At 42.7% G+C, this 26,575-nt stretch overlaps 2 protein-coding genes across 3 annotated transcripts in view; both read right to left on the bottom strand.

The window, feature by feature from the left end:
- The window catches only part of KCNH8 (potassium voltage-gated channel subfamily H member 8), a 387,984-nt gene that overhangs the window by 292,793 nt on the left and 68,616 nt on the right, over positions 1-26,575 (bottom strand). The gene's annotated exons all lie outside the window — the stretch shown is intronic.
- Positions 831-14,264, bottom strand: LOC115863499 (farnesyl pyrophosphate synthase-like). Its single transcript, XM_060297640.1, is given in 6 exon segments — positions 831-1,014; positions 4,728-4,904; positions 4,906-5,844; positions 10,287-10,391; positions 12,760-12,984; positions 14,161-14,264. Coding segments are annotated over 6 exon segments (1,734 nt in total).

Below are 26,575 nucleotides of genomic sequence, written 5' to 3'. Positions count from 1 at the left end.
AGCTGCATGACATACAGCAGTTACCTTACCTCTAAGCCTTAGTGCCCTAAACCATGAAATGGTGTAGGAATAAAATCAGTTATCGCCCATAAAAGTGGATAACACACAGTAGGTATTTTGAATATCAGTCTTTTTCATTGGTAGGCTAATTCCTTTATCCTTTCTCATAGCCCTTATTAGCCAAAGCAGTCAGGGTGGGGCTTTATTTATAACTTTCCAGCTAATGTTCTACTTTTTATCAATTTTGGAAAATAATGTGATGAATACAAATGAACACAAATGAGCTAAATATACTGGTGATGTAGAACATGAATAAACCTCCATTTTATTTGTCAATGGGGATGATTTTTTTCTAATGAGTCACAGAGCTAGCAACGGTGTGAGGAAAACATTTATCCTATGTTCCTAAATACAATATAGAATCTATTTTATGGTTTCTTCAAGCTGCTTTAAAATTTTCACATCTGTACCACTCTCCTACAAAGGGTCCCAGATGATTATTATTTTTATTTTAAAACTCTCACGTGGTGCAAAATAATCTAGAAATTCTAATCGTACTCCATATGAGCCTAACATGATCAAGTAGAAAAAGTATAGCCTAAAGGTTAAGAATGTAGATTTTAGAGTAGGGATCAGCAAACTTTTTCTGTAAAAGACCTGAGTCTAAGTATTTTAGGCTTTGAGGGTCATCTAGTCTCACTAACACTCAACTCTGTCATAGCACGGAAGAAGTCATAGAAAATATATAAACAAGTATTGTCGTGAAATATTCTTTTCATTCTTTTGAACCATTTAAAAATGTAACCACTACTCTCTAACTCACCTGTTGTTCAAAAACAGAAGGTGAGCCAGACAGGCCTGTGGGCCAGTTTCCAGACCCCTGCACCAGAGTCACACTGTTTGAACTCAAATTCTGGCTTTTCTGACTGTATCAACCTGAGCAAATTAGTCTCCTCCCTCCACCGAGGGGTCAAAGTTGGAAGGATAACTGCATTCATGTGACTTTTAGGGGGTCTGAAAGAGGAATACATGAAAGTGCATAGCATTATGCATGGGGGGCTGCCCCACATGGCAGCTCCCCTCCGATTCAAGCATCTTTATTTTCATAGGTATCATGTACCCTGGAAACACAAGATCCTTGAATCCTGACAGACTTGCACCCAAATCCTGACGGCTGATTGTTAACTGTGTTTCAGCTCACTAAGGTGTCACAAGGAGGCTGCAAGTTACCTGCACTTCAGGATTGATGTGAGAACCTGGTTCTCAGACTACACACTGAACGTTTTACTGAGTCTCTGGCATAAACAAGACGTTTAAAAAGTTTTGGTTACTGTTATTTTATGCTAAACTCTTTTTCCTAATCTCCATAGGGTGTAGGTAGTTGATATACTTTCTATGTCTGTATCACTTATAACATGTGTCTGTCTCTGTGTGTATCTCCTGTCAAGCTCTGTACTGAGAACAAAGCACTCATATTCAAACACAACCCATGGTTATTGTTGGGAATTCTTGAGTTCTCATGTATACGTGGTTCCTAATCTGGACAACGGATCGCTTCTAGGAGCCAAAGTTCTCACTAAGGAAAAGTATCATGCATTACCATTTACTCTCCATCCCCTCCACTTCACTGTGATATCAGAAGAGAATAAAACACTGGCCCATTTGGGGGTAAAGATCACTAATACTACAGAGAATAGAAGCTTTGCCTGCGTTGGGAAGAAATGAGTAAAAGGAAGAATCAAGGACAAGAGAGGCTAAGGAAGAAACACAGAGGGAGGGAGATGTTCTGCCTGGTTTTTGAGATTAGTAGGAAAACCAGACTGAGGCACCCAGAGAGTGACGTTGGCTCCGAAGGGGGATGATGATACTTCCCATGTTATGCTTGAAAGTAAGCAACAAACTCCAGCTAGTGATTTGAAGGAGTCACTGGATCTAATCCAGGCAAAAGGAGCCCAGTGAGGAACCCAGGGGAAGACTTGGAAGCACAGCGGTGAAAACAGACCCGAAGTCTTGTGGTCTAGTGGAAGTTCAGGGATGAGAAAATGGGACACTGTGGATGTTCAGACTGTACATAAACATGCAGATCGCATGCGTGCTGGTGGTGTTTCCTGTTATTGAAAATCTTTAGGGAACATTATAAGATGAGTACTGCATTTGCAGAGCAATGCAAAACTGCAGGGGGCGCTATTCAGACCCCTGTCTTGTAGTCTCACGTGAATGGCACCTGCTAGAGCTTTGCTGAGCACAGCCTGGAAGGCCTGAGCATTAGCAAGTTAACAGCTGCCTTTCCTGCAGAGTGAACTGGTGTGTGTGTGTGTGTATGTGTGTGTGTGTGTGTGTGTGTGTGTGTGTGTGTGTGTGTGTGTGAGAGATGCTGGAGCAGAAACCTTAATGCTAAATAAAGCATGATGCCTCCCAACGTAACTCGGTTTCTTGGTGCCAAGGCCTTATCAAGACAAGGATTATACAAACTATATCTTCTTTTGAGGGTCTTGGTCTCCACAAAATACCAAGCACGCCCTTGTAACAGTTGAGGCAAAAAGTCTCTGGGTATTCCAACTACTACTGATCAAAACACACACACGCACATTTACACACACACACAAATACATAATTATACGAAATATATGCAGACGTTTTATGAAATAAATACAGTAGGTGCTGCCTTTCCCAAAGCCATCCAGCCAACACTGCTGATTGTTGAAGCACTGCTCAGTACAATCCGTATGCCCAATATGAAGGCTGTAAGAAGTTTTCAAGTTATGCCTTTACAAGATAGTATTTAGTATTTACACTATTGGAATATCTGAGACTGGAGGAAGCTTTATATGGTCAAGAAGATTTCAAATCGAAAGGGTTATTTCAAAGTATATATTTGCCATTCCTGACAATGTGGTTTACTCAAAGTATCACTTTTCATAGGCACTGAATTCATAATAAACACCCGTGAATATACAAACAATACGCCTCACTTTAAATCACTGGCGTGTACATACACCCAACCTACGACAACAGCACGAATATTTTATGGGAGAAAATAACATAAGTATCTTAAACGTAGACATACAATTTTGTGCTAACTTTAGTTCCATGTCATGGACATAAATATTGTCTGAATCTGTCACCTATGAATGCGGGAGCCCAAGAAACAAAAGGACTTCCAGACTAGATGGGAATGCCTATTCTAGAGGATAATGATTACAAGGAACTTGCAAGTCCACATCAATAAAACACCCCACCTTCCAAAAGCCACGCAGCAAGCCAATGATTTTGGAAGCAGAATCTTACACATGAAGGGCAAGTTATTACATATAGTGAATATACACACCACATTCAGGAATCAGGGAGAAAGCTATCATTCTTAGAAGCCCTTAGGAGGAAAACAGATGTCAAAAACAATGACAACTAGGCCAATCTACTACATGCTCAAGAAGTAGTAGCTATGAAGACTTTGCCCTTGAATAGCCTACTATAGCGTGATGGGATAAAAGGACGTCTAGGCTGGGAGCCAGCAGACAAGTCTATGGCCCCACTATGCTACTGATATACTATGGGACCTCTGGTAAGTCACTTAACCTCTCTGTGCCTCAGTTTCCTTATCTGTAAAACAATGGATTGGATTTTTATGGGCCCCTGCTCTAACATTCTGTAACTCTCTTCTATCTCCTCAAATCTTCTTTCACACTAGCATTTGATTTCAAGAGTTAAGAATAAAGTCCAAACACTTAGGTTAGCATTAAATTCTCCATATTCTGACTACAGCCTTTGTCTCCAACCTTATCTTGGTCTATTCCTGAAACCACATCAATATCCCATTCGGATCCTCTTTTTCTCTCACTCTTCTGTTTTTCTTCCCTCGACTTCAGCTGAACTGTCTTTTACTCCATTCTATCATTTTCCAGAGCCACCTCTGGGTTACAGTTCTATATATCTGTCATCACTATAAGCCATAAGCCCCTCAAGGTCAGAGGCTGGGCCTTATGCAGGGTTTGTGCAGTAACCAGCAACACTTTGCCCAAAATATATCCTTGAGAGTGAGTGGTGATTCTGGTCTCGGTAAAACAACAAAAGGTCTGGTTTTACTTTAATCAATGATATATTTTGTTAAAAATCAAAACCAAGTGAGCCTTAAGAAAACTCAGTTCCTCTCACCCTTGTTGGAATGAATGCCTTTGAAAAGGAGTGAGAATTAAATGACATTTCAGATCATTATAAATGGTTTATTTATCTTTAAACACAGACTAGCCAGGATTCACAATTTTCAAAGCAAGAAAGGTTCAGGTAAACAAAATAAATGTTACCAGACTAATTATCCACAGACTGCAGAGCAACTTTTAATGAATTACGTTGTCAAGTGATTAAAACACCTAATGGCTGGAATAAGGTTAAATATTTTCTAAGGTGGAACATATAAATGTACTCACTGTTGAAATGTGTCAGAATTTGCCTTTATTCAATGTCGAAGAAAAATTGGTCTCCTGTTTGAGTTAGACTACTCTATTTCCCACGTAAAAAAGCTTTACTTTGAAATTACCAAGAGAATACCCACTCCATGCCTATCAGTCTTAACAGAAATCTTGGCTGTCTTTTAAGACTGTTACACATTCTCCTACAGAGAAACACACATCAATAGAAGATGTATCACTGCAGGTCTTCCTTTTCTTTCACAGATTAGACAATAATTTTTTGAGAGCCGCCCCTCCCCCCCCCCCGAGTCTCTAGGTGACTTTTTCTGCTTGTAGATCTCGTGTGCTGGCCCCAGGATGGTGGCTGGGGACAGGGGCACAGCATACTGCTCCGTGAGACCCATAAGGTAGCTGTAACTGTCCTCCTTGTGCTGTGTAAACACAGCCAGCAGATTCATCTCCTCGTCGGGCGCCTTCACCCGGGCCACCTTCTCGGCCTCCAAAGTTCTCCTGCAGGATCTGGCACTGGTCCGGAGAGGCCCGTGGCAAACACTGAACCACCAGCCAGCTGCACTTGTTGTCCTGGATGTCAGTGCCGATCTTGCCCATCACACTGGGGTCCCCAAAGAGATGGAGGTGATCATCCTAAATCCGAAAGAACTCTCCCATCTCCAGCAGGATCTTCTTGGCATCAGTATGCTCCTTCTTCCCGTCAATGCCCACCACATACATGGCAGCAGCTATACGAAGACAGAAGGAGTAGAAAGCTGTCTTGTATTTGACAATAGATCTGTACCTCTTTTCAGTGAATCTGCCAAGATCCACACTGTCCTGGGGGGCTGTGATGAGGTCCAGGGTCTGTCCGATCTCAGTCTGATAAGGACTCTGTAGGAAGAGCTCGATCAGGTTCAGGTAATAGGGCTGCTCCCAGCAGCAGAGCTTCAGCAGGCGGTAGATACATGCTTCCAAGAGGAAAGCATCGTGAATGGCAGCCAAACCTATGCCTGGCTTCTGATACCAGCAGATCTGCCCCCCTCGGGTGAAGAATGCATCCATGAGGTTGTCTGACACCAAGAGGAAGGCTTGGAGCAGTTCCACGCACCAGCCCTCAGTCATGACCCACCGGAGACTGTCAGCATCTTGCTTCCTGGGCTCCGACAGCTCCCAGAATGCTACCAGCACCGTCAAACCCCGAAGGTACTTGCCTCGGATGGCACAGTACTCCAGGACCTCCTTGAGTCGGGCAATAGCATCTCCTGTCTCTGGGTGCCCAGTGTCCTCCTCAGTCAGCACCTCGACAATCTGGGATAAGTGCTGGATGAAATCCTGCCTTTCTGCATAAACGTCCAATTTCTGGTCTCCATCTATTCTGAGGGAGGAGTAAAATACTCTGTTCCCAGATGCCAGCTGCTGATTGTCACTGTAGGTCTTAATCTGCCTTTGTTACGCCCTCTGTACATCACCAAATATGATGTATGTGATTTCAGAGAACTTCCTTTACATTTCCCCATCCCTAACTCTGCATATCTTTTTAGCTCAGAAAGATATTAAAGATTAAAATATTTGATATGAAACTAGAAAGTGATATAGCAGTACAACCTTTAAAAAGGCAGACTTTTTTTTTTTTAATTTCCCAAACAAATAGAAGAAAATGGCAAGTAAATGGTGAGCCTTCGAGGAATTGGGCTAGAAGTTTGAGGTTTCACAGTCCTAAATCGTCAAGTAAGAGTAGGAGGCACAGATGACCAGTTATAAAGTGGTTCACCGTAGCAATGTGAGTTAGTACTGAATGGCTGACACAAACATTTGCTCTTAGCAGTCAACTTTGAGACCTCAAATGAAAAATAATACAATGGCATCCAATCCCAAAGAAGCACATTTAACTTACAAAATATACAAACTCAGCATGAATGTAGAGAAAGTAAATAAATAAGCAAACAATTTAAAAGAGAGGAAGAAGGTAACTTGACCATTCAGTTGGAATGGTGTCAAGATAAGCTTTTGGAAGGGCTGGGGGGAGGGACAGATTGGGAGTTTGGCATTGACATGTACACACTGCTATATTTAAAATGGATAACTGACAAGGACCTACTATATAGCACAGGGAACTCTGCTCAATATTCTGTAATAACCTAAATGGGAAAAGAACTTGAAAAAGAATAGATACATGTATGTGTAAAAAGTAAGGTAAGCTTTTAAAAAAAGTATATTGTGGCCCCAAACATAAGGCAACTATTTCATCCGAGGCTATTCAATGTCAGGGAAAATCTGACTGTATTAGTAAAAAACAGTGTGCAGTAGACTTACTTCATAGACTTACTTCATAGACTTACTTCAATTTAATCTTAGCACAGAATTGCTGAATAATGGATGACGGTTTTTAATGTCCTATGTTTGGAATTTCCCCTTCGTTAACTCTCACCCGAGTGTCAAGCAATTATTCAGTGGAATCTTGAGGGCTCCAGGGGTGTCTTCATCTCCCCCAACATCTATGAAACACAGAGTGCTAATAACTCTTCTTCTCCCTCATGGATCTGACCCATTTAAGATGCAGATAGAGAAAAAGACCGTGGAATATTTGTGCCAGAACCGGAAACAGAATTGGAGATGTGGCCCCAAACCTTTGTATCATAAAATGAGGAAACTGAGACCCAAAGAAGTTCAGGGATTTGGTCCAGGTCGAAACTTGCATGGGGAGTCACTTGGGAAATCTCAGGACAGCAAATACAGGTCTTTTTTCATTTCCCAGATGGGTTTCATCCTAAAAAGTGAGCTGGAACAAATTGGATGGTAGTCATCTCACTGCAGGTTTATCTGTGGTCAAGGCAGAGGTTTCAAAGGCTCTACAACTATCTTACACCTGAGCTGGAAAGTTCTTCTGATCCACTTACTGTTATCAAAGCTTAGTACATCTATTTTTCTTGGAATGCAGTTTATTTAAAGCGAGAGCTGGTATTATTTGTCACATCATAGGCGTTTTTACAAGGCATTACGGATGTTCTCTGAAACCTTCACTGCAGTTATGTTGATGATTGGAAATGCCAAAAAAATTACCCTCCATACACAAACACACATGCACTAATTCTAATTAGTCAATTCTAGTTCAAGTGGAAGTAATGAAACATTTCACCATCATCTTTTTTCCCAGGAAACTAGAATATATTTTGGCTATGTAAAACACTTTTTTTATTTAAGCATCTATTATTATAGAATAAAGGCATTCTGCAAAAATGGCATTTAGCAATTCTCTCATATCTGAAAATAATTAGAAAAAACCATTTTCTCATGTAATTTTCTATGTAGATGAACATAGCCCCATTTGGAAGGCAGATAGATAAGAACTCTGAGGAATTCATTGAAGCATTGAGGCTATGAAGATCTACTCAAGTTGCCTGGCTACATCTGTCCTATAATAACGGGATGCTAGTGTTATTTTTTCTTATAATACTTAGAGACTTGGTAAGTACTAATTATTTAATATCTACATATTTTTTAGAAGTTGCAGTCCATGTAGACATTACTAATATTAGCTGAAAAATGAGATTAAACTTTATTTGAGAATTTTATGCATTAGACCCCAGAAGACTTTTCAAGATATAACAAAGGGAATTGAGAAGACGGAGGGAGGGATGATCCAGGTTTTGGAAGTCCTAAAGCTTTTTAAAACCAAGAGGAATTTTGTAAGAAAAAATATAAATACATGAGGAGTAAAGATGAAGATTCATTTAGGCTGAGAATAATCACAAAAATGACAAACTGTAAAAAGTTGACAAACACAAACGTCATAAAATCCAGAATAATAACAATGGCTGACATACCCTTTGTGATACTTTTCACGGACACTTGGCTGCCTCAGTCTGTTTCAATCCTCCTTTCTCCTCCCCAGAGAGAGAAACTAGAGAAAGCCCGTCCGCAGCAGCAAAGACCCAACACAGCCAAAAATAAATAAATAAAATAAATGAATGTATTTAAAAAAAAAAAAAGAGGCACTACTTCCTTTCAGATGGATTCATGGGGGTGGCACCAACAGGACAGAGGTGCAGAGGAGACATTGTGCAGGAAACAAATGACAGGGTTTATCACCTGTGGACTGAGGGATCTGGTGTGTGGCCTCTGTCAATGTCAACTTCCTGATAGCCCTGCTGTTTGTGGATAATGTTGCCAGCCAGGAATGAGTGTGGCTGAAAAAAATCAATGGCCTCTGTGTAGCCAGGCCTTCCCTTTGAAGTCTCATCCATTTTGGGTACCTTGTTGAGACAGTTCACCTCCTGGGCCTCGTGATGTCAGAAACACCCTTCCATGCTTTCCTACAAACCACCAATCTTCCTCCTGGCTAAAGCACTGCTTAATGTGATACGTCAGCCTTTACTTTTGAAGGCCATTCATGAGTTCCAGGAAGAAACTAAACCAAAATGGTCCAGGCATGGTCCCTGCCCACCGTGCTAAGCCAGGAAGCTGGGTGGTGATGCAGCTCGGAGGCTGGACTTCAGCTGGGGCTTAAGAAACAGCCCTCGGGCATCCTGTATGTGCCAGTATCTATGCTGGTACCACAGTGAAAACAAACCAGCAATGTGTAAGACACCCTTGCCCTCATTAAACTCCACATTCTATGAGGCCAGAGGCTCATAAAAATACACAATATTTATGAGGGCAAAGGATGAGAACAAATAGAAAATTTTAATTTAAAATGATGCATTTTAAGACCAAGAAATGCACGGGGAGTTGCCTAGCTCCGTGGTCCTGCTGGGAATCGCTCCTGACACGGGCTACCAGAGGCCCATGAGAGAGAGGTCTTGATTATCAAGAAAACTGGATGTGACATCTGTGGGCCTTTGAAACCTCATCCACTCTAGTGAAGCCAGCTCCCAGAGCACTTTGTGGTCACTTTTGGAGCTTTCTACCTTGTTATGCTAGAAGGAAAATCACAGCAAGTCAGGACGCCTGAGTTCTCAGGCTGACCATCGGTTTCTTCCACGAGCCTCAGTGATGGCTCCTCCAATAGCTAAATGACAGTGGAAACAAGTCAAATGAGACCTCTCAGTGTCTCAGCAGAAGGGATCCGGTTTCATCTTTTATGTGGAAAATGCTCTGAGCTCCAGGAAGGGAGGGACGGCAAGGTCCCTCCACCCGCGCCCTGCTGCCCCCAGGAATTGCAATCATCATAAACGTGACATCTGGCTAAAGGTCCCAGGTGTAGGGCACTACAGGAAAGTTATGTCGTGGTGTTCAAGAAAATGGTTTAAGACATGTTATGTCCTCCTCCCACCTGCCTTACTCCAATGTATGAAAGGCATGCACCTCTATGACTAAACCAACTGATAAAGAAAAAGGAGAAAGCCACACACATTTTTTCCAGCTGCTGTTATGCTCCAAGTACTGCTGTTCTAGGTGTATGGAATAAATCAGAGGAGGAAACAGACCAAGTGCCCCTCGTTGGGCTTACATTCCAGTGTCAGCGTTGGGGGAGGACAAACAACAAAACTAGTAAATAAGCAAATTACCGAGTATGTTAGAAGGTGGTGAGTACTGCAGAAAAACAATAGATCAGGGAGATTGGGGGGCAGGGTGGGGAAGAGGGGAGATGATATGATTTTAAAGGGTATGATCAGGGGAGGGAGGCATTACTGAGAAAAGTATATTTGAAGACAGCCTTGAGAAGGGGGCCGTTCGTGAGCCCTGTGGGCAGTTGGGGTGCAAGGATGTTCCAGGCAGAGGGAACAGACGATGTGAAGGCCTTAGGGCAGAGACACACCCAAGTATTCACAGGACAGCAACAAGGGCAGCGTGACGCCTCACGGGGGGCAAGGGAGAGCACAGTAGTTCTGTGGCTTGAATTGTGTCTCACCAAAATGCATATGCTGAAGTCCTAACTCCCAGTACTTCACAGTGTGGCCTTTCTGGGAACCAGAGCCACTGCGGATGTAGCTAATTAAGATGAGGTCATACTGGAGTACGATGGGCCCCTCGCCCACTAGGACTGGTGTCCTTATAAAAAAGGAGAAATTTGGACAGACATGCACACAGTGAGGCTGCCAGGTGAAGACTGGCGTGATGTGGCACATGTCAAGGTCCCAACAGAGTCTAGGAGACAGGACTGGAACAGATCCTTCCCTGATGACTTCAAAGGGAACACAGTCCTGCTGACACCTTGATCTCAGACTTCTAGCCTCCAAAACTGTGACACAATACATGCCTGTGGTTTAAGCCACTCAGCTTGTGGTACTGGGCTCTGGAAGCTCTAGCAAAGTAATAGGCAATTAGGCCAAAGTGAGAGTAAAGGGGCAGATGATAAAAGGTCTTCATGCAAGGACACTGGAGGTGAGGTCATCATAGCATCTTGAGCAGAGGAGTGAAATAATCTGCCCAAAGGCTGAGTTCCAGAGCACTGCAGTTTTATGAAGTCTCAGAAAAGAGATGCTGAGAAGGAGCCACCAGTGACGTAAAAGGAAACCCAGGAGAAGGTGCAGCGGGGAAAGCCCGTGGTACTTTTCTATCTAAAAGCATAGTCAGATGGTATGGCACACGCAGCTCCCTGTGGGTACCTTGAAGAAGTCACTGAAGAAGGAGGACAAACAAGTCCCTCCACTTCCTCCAAGGCATACGCAAGCCAGTGAAGCCTAAAAAAACCTTTTAAGTCCATGGGCTTCCCCATGGTTAGTGGAATTTGACTTTTTTCCCCTAAATTTGACATTTATTGATCAGAAGAAAAAAAAGAAGATAATGGTAAAATCCTGGTTTTGGTGTTTGGGTCTTCTGTTTGTGCTGAGTAAAACTATTATGAATCCCTAAACAGGGCTCTTGAAGGTGAATCAGAAACGCCAAGGGTCTCAGAATCTAGTTTAGAGCTTCATTCAGAAAACAGCTAATTCATTCAACTCCAGTGGCTCCTAATACACATGGCACAGATTCTTAAAAGGGAGCGCTTAACCTCACTTTGCAGCAACTCTGCTTCCCTAACTCCCCATCTGTACGGCCTCACGCAACGGGGAGATGGCTGGCGAAAGCCACAGCCCTAAGCTGAATACATAAGGTGACTGAATGTCAACCCAGAAATCCCATCCTGACAGACACACAGAACAACTTCAATACTCCCAGCTCCTGTCATTCAAAAGTCCCCATAGCCCTAATAGACCAGACTGGCCCAGCCTGCTCCCTGCAAGCACTGACGCTGAAGCCAGTCAGCCTGGGTTAGAATCCTAGCTGGGCAGCTCACTACCTAAGGATCTCGAACTTGCTTGAACTTGAATGGCCTTGGGCTTCGATGTACGTAACCGTACAACAGGGATGATAACAGAACCGACTTCAGAGTATTGTAATAAGGATTCACCGAGTCAATAGTTGTCCTGAACCTAGAACATGCCTGGCACTCAGTAAAAATTATATAGGAATCTGTTAAACCCATAAACAAACAAGTATGTATTTTTCCCGGAAGAAGATTTTGATGAACAAACCAAAAAATAAAAAGGGCTAGAAAAGTCTTCATATAGTGAAGAGAAACTTTTCAAGGTTTTAAAATATTTGCCTCGAGAAAACAATGTGTGCATCAATCACGACTCCTGACCATGCATGTGCGCTCACCTGCTCACAAAATCCTCACCTACTTTAAAAGTTTGGACTTGACAGGGGCTTCCCTGGTGGCTCAGTGGTTGAGAATCTGCCTGCTAATGCAGGGGACACGGTTCAAGCCCTGGTCTGGGAGGATCCCACATGCCACGGAGCAACTAGGCCCATGAGCCACAACTGCTGAGCCTGCGCGTCTGGAGCCTGTGCTCCGCAACAAGAGAGGCCGCGATAGTGAGAGGCCCGCGCACCGCGATGAAGAGTGGCCCCCGCTCGCCGTAACTAGAGAAAGCCCTCGCACAGAAATGAAGACCCAATAGAGCCAAAAATAAATAAATTTTTTTTAAAAAAGTAACAAATGTTCAAGTATAATTGGTGTCTTTAAAAAAAAAAAAAGTTTGGACTTGACAGATTTTTATAAACTGTAGAAACGGAAGGTGAAATTTCTCAAGCCACATTAGCTAAATAAACTGAAATAGAACACTTTTCAACAAAAGCAGATGATTTCCCCCAACATGAATTAGCAGTGATGATAAGTGTACACAAGCCAAATGATTAGCCTTTTCAGGTGATGGACAGTGCTGGGACCACAGGAATCCCTCATCCAGTCCTCACGGCAACCTCAGGAGGTGTGGCCTGCTGTCACTCTCTATTTAAACCTGAAGATACGACCTCAGAGATGTTAAGTGTCTTCTCTACCCTCACACAGCTATGCGTGGTCGAAAAGCAGAGCTGGAGCTCTGTACCACACTGCTTTGCTCACCCCAAAGCCTTCCTTCAGCCTCTGCTCAACCTGCCCTGCAACTCTGGTTCTTCCGCCCCTTCCCGGGCTCCCCACACCTGGCCTGCTGCCCGCTGCTGCCATCCCCGGGGCCCAGCGGAAAAATCAATCCTGCTGACATAATGGTTTCCTTGAGAACAGCACTCTGACTGCTGGGGAAACTGCAGAGAACACAAAAGGGGTTCCTCTTGTATCTGGGGCTTTGTGCTTCCTGGACGGACAAGCATTTCTATTCCGCTGGGGAAAAAGAGGTTTTACAAAAGGGCACGTCCATGAAGGTGGCAGGTAAACTAACACACTTTACTGGTCTGGGGAATTATGATGATTGTTAAAAATTTTGAGGCTGTCAGTGACAATTACTCAATTAAAAACCCCCTGTGGTGAGAGGGGCGGGGATCATGGATCTGCAAAATTCATCAAAACTGCTGGTAAATATTGACCATCATTGGGAATTTCTATTACGAATATCTGCCCTTTCAACTCAATGCAGCACCACTTGAATTTCATCCAATGTTACCTGCATAAAGTAAACAAGCTTCATCACCCATGTAGACGGAGGCCAGCCCGCCTCAGCTGGTGCTACAATCTCTATTTTTTTCTCCCTCATTCCCCGCCTACAATGGAGAAAACTGCCTCAAAGAGCCAGCCAGCTAAAGGAAGGGGCAAAATTTGATGGGAAAGTGATAATTCAAGTTGTTCTGTGAATGATGGGTAGATCCAGCAGGTTCATTCAACACGGACAAATTTTATTAGCAAAACTGCTCATTCAAATTACCAGGGGAACTAGGTTTCTGAACCCAAAAATGGTTCATTCCAAGCATGCCCATTATTCTAAATTTCTATTATTTTCTCAATTCCCAGTTGGATTCTGCTGCCTTCAAAGGCGGCGTTGCTATTTGCAGTTGCTGACACTTGCTAGCGATGGCTCATAATTTCATCTAACGGTGGGACAACTAAAAATGTGACTGAATTAGCGACAGCTGTACTCCATCCAGCCACAAAGGAAAGGCGGCAAAGCTGGCGTGGAACCACCTTCTGAAGGGGGATACACAGCCTCTCTGAAGAAAGGAGAGCTACCAATAAGAACGCCCATCCCTTATTTATTAGTTTGTTTTTTGAGGCAGGGAGAGAAGAAGTTGTGTAACTGTCAAGTAATTGTCACCAAATGGAAAAACAGGAGTCACTTGGGGTCAACCAGGGAGCATTGACTAGGCTGAAAAACCCCCAACGGGATCGGTATTTGGTAGTCAAACGACAAACCACAAAACCACAATACATGGTGGGATCATGGAAAAGAGACAATTAAATCCAAGACGTGTTGAATTGTCTGCTCAAGCTTTCACTCTGCGTTAGCGTACCTGAAAACGAAATGGGCTGAAACAAGCTGCTTTCACACCGTGTGGGCCTAATTACCTTTCAAGACTGACATATACAACCTTACCTGGAAATCCAGGTCCTTCTAGTTCTCCTGGGTCCCTGTAGCCTTCCAACTGCCTTCCGCTAGCATCCCACTTCATGCCAGTGTGCAGTGCCAGGAGTTATAAATAAACCTGCTGCTACGGCCCCCAGTAATAACCATGATTTCCCTAAAAGGCATGCAAGTGTCAAGTTGTCAACTTAGTTTCTGAACCTCAGTGAATGCCAGTGCACAATTCCCAGGGCGTGGAGAACTAGCCTACCCCAAATAAACATGCCTGGAGAAGAGGAGAGCGATTTAGCTAAACAAGCAGACTCACTTCAGGGAACTGGGGTGGTAGAGCTCCAACCTGGATGCCGGCCCACACTCTTTGGGGAAGAGAAAGGAGGAAGAGATATGGCAGGAGGCGGTAACGGCAAAGGGTCTGTGAGCCTCCATGGAACAGATCATGGGCGTGTGGGCCTCCAGTGACAGTGGGCACAGGCCTTGGATGTTGAGCCAGTAATCACAAACTTCCCCCTGGACCAATGACAGGCCATTATCAAGACCAAAATGCTCAGCATAGAAGACACATTATGTTACAGAGAACATGCTGGAAGCGAGAGATTCCCTCAACCATAAGAAAGTGGTGGCGAAGAGGACAGGATTCATGGACCTTGAGATGATCATACTAAATGACGTAGGTCAGACAGAGAAAGACAAATACTATATGATATCACTTACATGTGGAATCTTTTAAAATGATACAAATGAACTTATTTACAAAACAGAAACGGACTCACACACGTAGAAAACAAACTTATGGTTACCAAAAGGGAAAGGCTGGGGGAGGGATAAGTTAGGAGTTTGAGGTTAAGCAGATGCACACTACTATATATAAAATAGATAAACAACAAGGTCCTACTGTATAGCACAGGGAACTATACTCAGTATTTTGTAATAACCTACAGTGGAAAAGAATCTGAAAAAACTGAATCATTTTGCTGTACACCTTAAACTAACACAACATGGTGAATCAACTATACTTCAATTAAAAAAAAAAGACATAGGATTTGGAGTCAGATAGACCTAGTACAATCACCAGCTTCATTATCTTCTAGCTCTGTGGCCTAGGAACATATTTGAGGCCAGGTGCCTCAATGCAGAGCTTGAGACAAGGATTAGGACATATCTAATTTATTGAGGGCTGACTCTCAAGTAAAGCCTATAAGAGAATGAGAGGAAGAGGAGGACTGAGAATGGGAGAGAGAGCTAAGAAAGGACCAGGTTTCTGGTGAACCTTCACCTCAACCTGATCCACAGAAGCCTCTGCAGGGTGAACCGTACTGTAGAGTTGTCCTTGCCTGAGGTCACAGGAGCTGGCTTTCGTGGGTTAGTCACCGCCTCTGGCTCACAGGTGGAGGGGAGGATTAGGGAGGGTGCTAACCTCCTGGGCAAGGCAGCTCCCGTCGCTGAGGGCAATTATTTGAGGAGGGAGCCTCTGTCAGTTCAGCAGCCAATGCTTGGAGCAGCCGTGGGATGGGCCGACAGCAGTCTGGATCCAAGCCGGATATGGAAATCATACAGGATATAAAGTGCAATATAGATAATTACTAACTGTGATGAAAGGGTACCTGTGTAGTACCCTGGAGCTGAGGCAGATAATCTAAGGAAGATAAACTTGAAGACAGTGGGGTTCAGTTCACCAGAGAGCACAGAAGGATGCTGGTTTGGCCGCGATGGACAGGGGCTGGGCTGCCGTGCAAGCAAGTGGCCTCCACTCTCGGGAGTGTGAGGTGCAAGCGGGGCCAGATGAGCAACTGATGCTGTGGGTGCAGGTGCGGGAAATCTGGGGGCTGGCGGGAGGAGGGGAGTCACGTAGGGGCTCTGGTTTCAGGGTGAAGACAGCTGTGGAACTGTTACGGTGAGACTAAGGTTGCAGGTTTGCACAGCGACCGTGTCTGGGGCTCGATGCGTGGCGGGCAGGCTTCAGCAGCCGCCCTGGCGCTCAAACCTCCCTCCTCCAGGACCACTCTGCACGGGCAGGAGAGCATCTTCCTCCCGCAGAGCCCCCTGGCGGCCTCTACTGGAAGTCCGTTATCACGGAGCACGTGTCAAACAGCTCGCTCAGAGCCATGAGGCAGCAAATCGATGACTGACCTAGCAAAGTAAAGGGGATCTGGATGGGGCACCAACCAAAACCCACTCTGCACAGTTTTCTCCTCTAGAAAATAGGAGTAACACCTAGTATATTGCTGTGCAGATAAAAGATTTTTTTTCCAGTGCATGACACAGGATAAGTACTCAACGAAGGCTACCAATTGCCATTCATATTGTCATTACCGTGTGATGACAAACCATGGAAAGAAACGGTGGATTCCTCCTCCCCACTGCTTTTAAAAGTGCCAAGCATCCAGGCTACCTCCAGCACTGCTACGAAGAGAGCTAACTAGAGACCAGTCTGCCCAAAGCAGGAGATATGAGATTCTTCTTGGATTTCCTACCGAGTCATTTAGTGCCGGTAGGATCCCCTGGGAAGGAAAGTAAAGCTGTGCTCGCCTTTTAGCAGATGAACAGAACAGACTGGTGAAACTAAGTCATGCTCCTGGAAGGTGCCATACTAACCAGTACCTTCTTGCTGTCAAAACAAAGCTCACACGGTTTCTAGAGGGCATCCCTGGCTGTCTAAAGGTTTATCCTCACCTGTACATCCTTCACCACTTTTAATCAGTAGTTTATAGGAAGATCCCATTATCAGATTTACAGATGCACAGATGGAAGGGAGAAGTAATATAGATAGATGTGGGATAAAAAGAACATTAAGAGGACATGTGTTGCCCAATGGAAGCAAAATCATTATTCGTTAATTTTTTTTAGTCCTATTAATGATACTGCCATGATGACAACACTTAATGAGCTTTAACTCTGTGCCAGGACTGTACTAAGCATGGGACCAGAGTCATCGAATCATCGTAACAACCCTATGAAGTTGGTATTACTGTTACTCTCATTTACGGGACGACGGGGAATGTCAAGGGAGAAAAAGGACTCAGTCGACATCCCACAGCTACGTGAGTAAATGCGAACCCAGATCTGTCTGCTTCCGGAGGCCATTGCTCTTCATTACTATAGTGTATCTGAATCCGGGACATGTGGCCTTGAAGGGTGGCTCTGCTCTGCCATTCCCTGGCTGTGTGAGCAAGTCACTTAACTCTCCAGGCTTCGATTTCCTCATGAGCAAAATGAGGACAATAGTAGCATTTCCCATAGGGCCATTGTAAGGATTAAGGGAAATAATATTGTAAAACACCTGGCAGGGTGATGGCTATGCAAGTGTTCAATAAATAGTAACCGTGGCTGATATTAACAATCATCATAAATTAACTTAGGATGGCTCAAAAAGATTTTGCCAACTTTGCCCCATGGACCACACTAAAATTATGATATTTCTAGGAATAAAGGCAAATGCCTGCACAGGGATTCCAGAGTCAACACGGTACAAGTATAAGACCCGGCTCAATGACAAAGTTAAAGGAGAAATTCATTTAACAAATATTTATCGGTTGCACCTACATTTTGCAGACACCATGCTGCAGGCTGAGGACACTGCAGGAAACCACAAAAATAAAATAAAATCCCAGCTCTCATTGAGCTCATGCCTTTGTGGGATATGCAAAGGATGAAAAAACAAACAGGTAAATGCAGTGTCTGTCAGATAGTGATAAATGCTGTGAAGACAAATAAATCAGAGTATTGGGATAATATATGGGAGAGGGGGTGATCAGCAAAACATTTTCTGATAAAAGGAGTCAGAGATGTGAGTGAGTGTGGGCATGTCAGAAGGAAGTGTTTTTTTATTTTCTGTGTAAAAGTTTGGTTTAATTTTATAATTAATTGAAGACATATTATTTATTTATTTATTTAGCGGTACGCGGGCCTCTCACTGTTGTGGCCTCTCCCGTTGCGGAGCACAGGCTCCGGACGCGCAGGCTCAGTGGCCATGGCTCACGGGCCCAGCCGCTCCGCGGCATGTGGGATCTTCCCGGACCGGGGCACAAACCCGTGTCCCCTGCATCGGCAGGCGGACTCTCAACCACTGCGCCACCAGGGAAGCCCCATGGAGGGGATTTTGATTTATGTTCCAGCCACTGCGGGGAGAAGAGACTGTTGAGGAACATGTGGGGGGGGGGGTAGTCGTCTGTGCAAGAAGCATGATAGCCTGAACTACAATGGGAGCAGTGGAGTTGGTAAGAATTTGTTGGATTCTGGAAGAAATTTTTAGTTTTTAATTTTTGTTTTAAAGAAAAGTTTGATATATTTAACAGTGGTAAGAAACAAACTTCTGTTTACCAAAAGACATCATTTTTTTTTTAATTGAAGTATAGTTGATTTACAATGTTGTATTAGTTTCCGGTGCACAGCAAAGTGATCCAGATATATATACATATCTGAATATGTGTGTGTGTGTGTGTGTGAGTGTGTGTGTATTCTTTTTCAGATTCTTTCCTTTTTATTTTATTTTTTAAAAAATCTTTATTTTATATTGGAGCATAGTTGATAACAATGTTGTGTTATTTTAAAATAGAGCCAATAGGGTAGCTGATGGTTTAGATAGACAATGAAAGAGAATGGGAAACACCAGGGTGACTTCAGGTTACTGGCCAAAGCAACTGAAAAAATAGAGTCTGGTTTAATGACATGAAGATTAGGGGGTGGGAGGAGATTTTTGGTGGGAAGGTACAATCAAGATTTGGGTTTTGGGTATTAAATCTGGGATACCTACTAGACATCCAAAAGAAGACATCCAGTAATTGGCTGTATATGGGTCTAGAGTTCAGAGGAGAGAGTTGGTCTAGAGGTACAAAGGTGAAAGTCCTCAGTTTATAGATTTAAAACCCTGGAACTGATAGGATCACAGGAGTGCCTGTGGATGGAAATGAGGACAGGTTTAAAAGAGAGTCCTAGAAAACTCTGCTGTTTAGAGCAATGGACAGGATTGAAAGGTTCTATTGGGTTCAACAAAGGAAAAGATGCTGTTTAATTTTAAATGGAATGGATTGCTTCCAAAGAAAATGGGGTCCTGTTCCATGCTCACAAGGAGCCCCAGTTGACAGCAGTCAGAGATACTGTAGGGGTTCCTCTACTGGATGGGAAGAAGGGGTAAGTGACCTCCAAGCTCAAAGCCAGATAATTGACTAGGAATCCAGAGAGATCTTTAGTTAAAGGCCTACACTTAACAAGCTCTGTGGCCTTAAGCGACTTGTGAAACTTGCTTAAGCCTTCAGCTTCCTCACTGACAAAAAAAAGGAGCTGGATAAGATATTCTTTAAAATTCTCCCCTGACATCTAAAAGTCTATAATTACCGGGTATCCTTTTTTGTGCTATTTAACTCAGATGTTACACAACTCAGCTATAAAAAAATCCAAAGTGATTTAAGAAATCCAAAGGGTTGCTGATTTGCTCAAAATTAATTAATTAGATTCTTGGAATCTGACAAAGCAAAGCCTTCCCAGGTAGGTCCTGAGTTATCTTTGCCAGAGCACCTGTTCACACTTACCCTGAGTTGCTACAGCTGTATTTCTGTGATAAGCCATGTCAGAGCAAGAAAATTTAGCTCAATTCAAATAATATGAGGCTTGACCATGAAAAAAGTACAGTGCTGGATGCCTTGGGACATGGGAACAGGCCTTCTGGGTCCTTGCAATCTAGTTCGTAGATGGCCAGAGAAACACTTCCAGTGAAGGGGAGAAAAAAATGACTACCCAGAAATATAGAGTGATGGATGCAGAAAATCCAAAGAGGAGGTCGACCGTGTGTTGGAAAGGTGGACTTAGACAGAAAAAGCCAGTGTTCACATTGGGGCTGGGAGATGAATAGGGTTTCTAGGCACAAGGTAGTAATAGGAGCCTTGGAATCAGATAGGTCTGGGTTCCAAACCCAACTCTCTTAACTACTAGCTGTGGGCCACTGGTAAGATTCTTCACTCCTAAACTCAGGCTAATACCTTCCTGTTAGGGTTGTTGTGATGAAAAATGTCATAATTATATGGAAGATAATACCATACTGGCATCTGAGAAGGAATTAATAAACCCTAGTTATTAACATGTGGGTAAAGAAAGTGGTCTTGGAATCCCAAGGAAGATACAACATGAATGAAGTTCATGAGTCCCGTATTCCCTGACCTTGACCTGCTTGCAACCTCTCTTTCTCATCTTGTTCTGGCTACTTTCCATCAGGACTGTCCTTGTTATCACAGGGGGCTACTTACCAAACCAAGTATAACTTATATTAAAACTCATGTTCTCCTATATTCATACATATATCACCCAAACAAATTCTGCCCTATCTACCTAACACTTGTGCTATTATTTGCCTCTACTTTTCCTTATCTAAGTTCTCCCTTAAATACATTTATTTGATTAAAATATTTTATATCACGATTTTAAGTGGAAATCCAACATGACTTTCCATAAGATGAAGAGAACTAAAAAGTAGATGCAATCTGAAACCCATTTAAATTGAATTACAGGTACTGTTGTCTGCCATCATCTTTTAAGTCTGGGGCCCTACTGGCTATGTGTTAAAGAATGGGGGGAGGGAATGGTTAACTAGCAAGTGTGGACACAGGGGTTAAAGATGTGTTCACATCAAACTGAAGCCTTCTTTTCCTAAATAAAAGTACTGAAAGACAACTGGGAAGAGAAAACTTTCTCACTGTGTGGTTCAATATTACTTAATGTTACATCTGTATAGTGTGCATCTCAGCAGGGGTACAGAGCCTTTGAGAACCACTGTCTTGGTTCCCACCAGCCTGCTTTTCTCTGCTTGTCACAATCCTTCATGACTTTCATTGCTCCCTCGAGCACCACCTCCTCCATGGAGTTTCCCCTTTCAGAGGTAAGCTCTCGGCCTTTACATCAAAGTACTTGGGGTTCAGAAAACCCATTTGGAAATACATCACACACTTCCTCATGACCTCTGTTCTATGACTGTTATACTGGCAATTTGTCCTTGCTTTTTAAATTACTGTATGTGTTTTTTTACACCCTCCCCAATATAAGTCATTATGAATGCAGAATCTGTCTTTGCCACCCACGGTATCTCGCTCCGACACACCTTGAAAACGGTAGGCGTGGGACAAAGTATGTAGAAAAGTGTGGTCAATGGAAGCACCGAGTACGATGGCCGTATTGGAGAATGGAGATAATCTAGATGAAGACTAAGAATACTGACATTAACTAGGTATTTTTGAAATAAAAATATTTGAATATTGGGTAGTAGGGAAACGTCTTCCTGAGATGATTTTGGTTGCATATGGCTGTGAAAGAGGAAGCTGTCAGCACTAACAACAAAGTCACCATGTTTTGGGGATCCAGCAAGAAGAGGGCTCCATCCAGGCGCTGCTGTCCAAGGAATCTACTGCCAGAGTCTTGCCAAGGTCCTTTATTTGCATCTCTTGTTTGACTCTCTGGGAAACGTGAATCACTCCTCTTTGGACATGTGTTTTTCTTATCACATTTTTAACAATAGGTACATGAAACTCAGCCTGCTGCAACATTAAAGCAGCCATTTCTCAACGTGTCAGAACCCACCGCAGTGCAATTTCAGGAGTAGAAAGACAAGCTTGAAGAAAGCAATATGGAAAGCACTGTATTACACAAAAGAGGGTAAAGTATTCAAATGAATCCTCTCTCCTCTTAGACTTCACATGAAATTGGAAGGACAATTGCATTACTTTCTACTAAGCCCTGTGTAATAATCAAGACATGAATCATCACAGAGCTAGGTGTACGGTCTGCGAGGATATAATTTCATTTTATGCATTTGGGTAATGTCACTTTAGAGAAAATACGATCATGGGAAAAGAAAGCAAGTAGAAGGAGAAAGGAATCATAATTGAGAGCCTAGTGCCAAGGCCATTCCTTGCCCCTTTCTTTCCATTTTAAAAGCTGATGGCAAATCTCTTCACCCACAGAATGTAAGAGGTTTTCTGAAAAATAAAAGACAAATTCTAAAAGGGACTTTTGTTAAAACAGGAAGAGATCTCAGAGATTGCCTGGTTCAAATTCCATACTGTACGGACAAAACAACAGAAGACCAGAAAGGAATGTAAAATGTCCCAGATCACTCAGTCACTTTTGGCAAAGGGAGGTCTGGAATGCAGGTCCCCTGAGCCAAATCTCTAGCTTTGGCCTAAGCAGTGCTTCCCCCCAAGGGGAAAGTGCTTCCCCCCAAGGGGAAAGTGCTTCCCCCCAAAGCTCTGAGCAGAGCTCAAAGCCTGAAGCCTTCTCTCCATTTCAGCCCAGTCTGTAGTAATAGCGAGAAACAGGAGTGTAGTGACACAGGTGACAACTCATGAGATACCTGCAGCTCTTCCACTAGCGGTTCTGCGGGCCCTTAGCAAGCATGTCGTTCCACCTGTGACATCTCTCCTTGACACTTGTAGTGAACAGGCAGCACTTACTTCCCTCAGGTCTCATGCAACCACTGACAATGCATGTCCCTAAGCAAAGCTGCTTTTTGTTTGGAATCCAGCTGCTTTTGTACTGAGAGCAGACATGAAGACACAATCGTTTGCTTACTTCTGCAAGGGAATTTCAACCTCTTGGAGAATTTGAGACAGTCCACATGACTGGTTTGAATGGTTTTCATTGGAATAGCCAATCTCTGGGTAAGTGTTTAATAACTTTCTAAACTGCCAAAGGTTAAATTAACTTTGCTTGCAGGAACGCACTCTGTTTTCAAATGGGTGAAGTCTTTTCTTAAATATGTCAGCTTTACTTTCTAGATGAATATACTTCCTTGACCTCAGGAAGTATAATGACATTGTGCCCAAGACATACAAATTATTCCTCCTAAATGAAAAAAGCACATTTTAGTGATTTACTTTCATTTGTAAATGAACTTCGAAACACGGAAGATATTGGTTTGCTTGTGATGGCAATCACAATGAATCTTTTAAGTAAAAAGGCATACTGCCTTAAATTCCAAAGAAAAAGCTATTGACAAAATACCTAAGGTAAGGAGTTGTAAAAGTATAAATATATGTACAAGGAACATATATTTTATTTTTAAATAAAGAAATAAATGTGTGTGTGTGTGTTTAAGTCCTTTCTTTAAGGAGCCATTTCCCTACTATTGCAAGTCTCAAAGGACTGAGTAAAAAAATTGCTTTGCCCAAAGCAGACCTGTGGTTCTGGTTCCTGAATAAGTATGGAAAAACACTGCTAAGGTCCAAAAAGGTTGAAGATCTGATGTTTCTTGTTCCCTTGCTTTAACCCTAAGTTCCTCCAAGTGGCAAATTCAATTCCCTTTTTCCCATCTCCCACTCATAAAGAAAGATTCTAGTACCAACTGGGAAAAACAAATTTCTCTTTGCGACTAGGATCAACACCAAGTAAAACAGTAAGAAGACCACCTTCCCTACGAAGCCTCCTTTGACTTTCCTGGAGCCCACGGATCTCTCCAACCCTTAAACACCTTCTACATATGTGTGCAGCTCTAAAGTGTCCAGCACTGAATTGTTCTCTTATTGATTTCTATGTGGTTCTTGCAAACTTCTGAAAATAAGGATTACAATTTCTACTTATTTATGGTTTGTTGTACTTAATAGTGTATCAATGCAGACAAGCATGTAAGTCAGATCAGCTTGATTGAGAATCACACATCACTTTTTTCAATCTTTCAAGTCCTTGAAAACGTATGTCCAGAGAGAGTTAGGGTGTTAATTTAACTACAAAGAGAGAGTGAATTTATTCTTCGGTAGCACCCAGCAATTTTTTTAGTTCAAAAAGTTTAAATTAAATTTTAATTTATTTAATAAAATATTCACAATATTTTATTTTATACTGAAAATGCACAATAGGAATAAAAATAATGACATCTGAAATATTAACTGTGAACTCTCTGACAGTAAATACAAAAAATAAAATATTCCCTTATGAGTAAAAATGTAATGTAGAACTTTTCAAGCTGGTCAACTTTTGCACTGTTCCTTTCTTGCTGCATTGACAAGAGGAATAAATCACTAATTTTCTTAAACTGCAATTGAATCTTGAGAAATTAATATCTGTAGCATTTCGCATTTAATTCTCTCAACCTGCAGAAAAAAACAGGCAAATGCTATACAAGCTAGAGTTTTATTAAATTCACCTGTAACTATGTTCTTATCTTAAAAAATCTTAGTAGAATTGCCAATTGATATTAAGTACACTGAATATCCTGAGCTACCTGTAGAAAAAAATAATTTTGACACCCGTATCAATTACATTAAAATCTCATGCAAGACAACCTTCCCCCATCTTTGGTATCCAGAACACATCATGGTGGTGATGAGTATTATATATACTTTTTTTTTTTTTTTTTTTTTGCGGTACGCGGGCCTCTCACTGTTGCGGCCTCTCCCGTTGCAGAGCACAGGCTCCGGACGCGCAGGCTCAGCGGCCATGGCTCACGGGCCCAGCTGCTCCGCGGCATGTGGGATCTTCCCGGACCGGGGCACGAACCCGTGTCCCCTGCATCAGCAGGCGGAGTCTCAATGACTGCACCATCAGGGAAGCCCCTTTTTTACATTTTTGATGAGAAAAGCCATTAGTTACATGAGACAGCTGTTCATAGCCTTGTAGACACCACTTGGCATATATCAGGGCATACAAATTGTCATTCATGAATTAAACCAGTCCATTTACACATTGGACTTATTTTGCCACTGGTATATTTCAGCTATTTGTGCATATTGGTAGGAAAAGGGACATAAAAAAATACATCCCTGCAATGCCTATTTCTGAGAGTCTCAAAATACTTCGTAGACATCAACAGATTATTTTAATATATTACCATAAAGTAATTAAGGGAGAAGCATTAATAGTCTCTACTTTCTTAGATATGAGTATTTGGATATAATACTGTAGCCAAAGATCATTTAAAATGTCCAGGAATACTTCTCACTTCTTATTTGAATATGCCTTTCTGCAGCATCATTACAAAACAGCTTTCTTCTTAAAAGGCTTCTTTGGCAGATGTGATACCACATCTTACTAGCTCACCTCTCACCCTTGACCATTCCTTGTCTTTGACTGTTTTCTCTCCTGTGGTCTACTCCTCTATTTCTTTATGTTCCCAAAGGTTCAATTGTTGGCCTCTTTGTTTACATCCCTATACACCTCCATCCTCACTTTAGCTGACACTCAAATGTTCCCTGCAAGACCAAACTTCTTCATGGAGTTTCAGGTTTGTATATTCATCTGTCTGCCAGACCCATCAGCCTGGATGTAACTCGGGCATCTTTAATCCCCATCTCAAAAACCACACCCAAGACCTCTCTCAGCACTCTCCTCCCCCCATTTCTCTTTCTTACTGTGTTTTCCATCCAAATGTCTCCCAAATTATCTGCCATTATCTGTCTGGTTTCCCACTCTAATCTCCAACTCCATAATTCAGTTCTGATTTTATCACTTGTCTTTCCCCCTGAAATTCACCTGTAAGCAGTTTTTGGCAGGAAAGAGCTCTCTGCAGGAGGCCCCTTTGTCTTGTCACTAACCTTAAACAAGGCGCCCCCATGCTCTACTCATCTCTGGCCCAAGCACACCTTTCCAACCTTTTGATCACACGATACCTTGTCTAACCTGTTGGTTCTTTCCGTACATCAAAATAGAAATGAAGAAAAGTAATTAACAGATGACCAGACCTCTTCCCTAGCTTCCCCTTCAGTGATCTCACAAACAAACTGCGTGAACAAGACAGCATCTAAAGAAAGATCACAGGACATCAACAAACCTGTACACAGTGGGGAATGATGATGACCCCAACCCCCAATCTCAGTGAGTAACTGAGATTACTTCCCTTTTTCTTTACAAAATTTTCATGGCTGAGCAGAATCCTGGGAGATGGTTTTTGGGGGATACTGAATCGACCATCTCCCCAGATTGCCAGCATTCTGATTAAAAGCAACTTTCCTTTCTACCAACATTTGCCTCTCTCGGGTACTGATTTTTGAGTGGAGAGCAACTGGACCTGAGTTTAGTGACACACCCTCTGGCTGATTCATCTAAAACTGAGGGTGATTGTAGCCCCCAGGGAACACTGGCAATATTTGAAGACATTTTTGGTTGTCACAGAGGGGTAATGTTACAGGTATCTAGAGGGTATAGACCAGAGACGTTGCTCAGCATCCTATAACACACAAGACGTCTCCCCTACCACCTAACAAATAACTCCCTGGCTCAAATGTTAATAGTGCTGAGGTTGAGAAACCTGATCTAGATTAAAAACTGACCTTGACATCATCCCCCCAACTTAAAATCATTTCAAGGATGTCTCAAGACTCAAGCTTCTTGAAAGCCCATGAAAGTCCCTACAGGGCACATCCCAGCCATCAGCTCCAGCTTTTCTCCTGCCCACGATGACTTCCTCTTCATGCTTTTGCAGCATCA

This window comes from Globicephala melas, chromosome 4, assembly GCF_963455315.2.
Source record: "Globicephala melas chromosome 4, mGloMel1.2, whole genome shotgun sequence".
Classification (NCBI taxonomy): domain Eukaryota; kingdom Metazoa; phylum Chordata; class Mammalia; order Artiodactyla; family Delphinidae; genus Globicephala; species Globicephala melas.
Note: the sequence above shows the minus strand (reverse complement) of the source record. Positions and strands in the feature narration are given on the sequence as shown.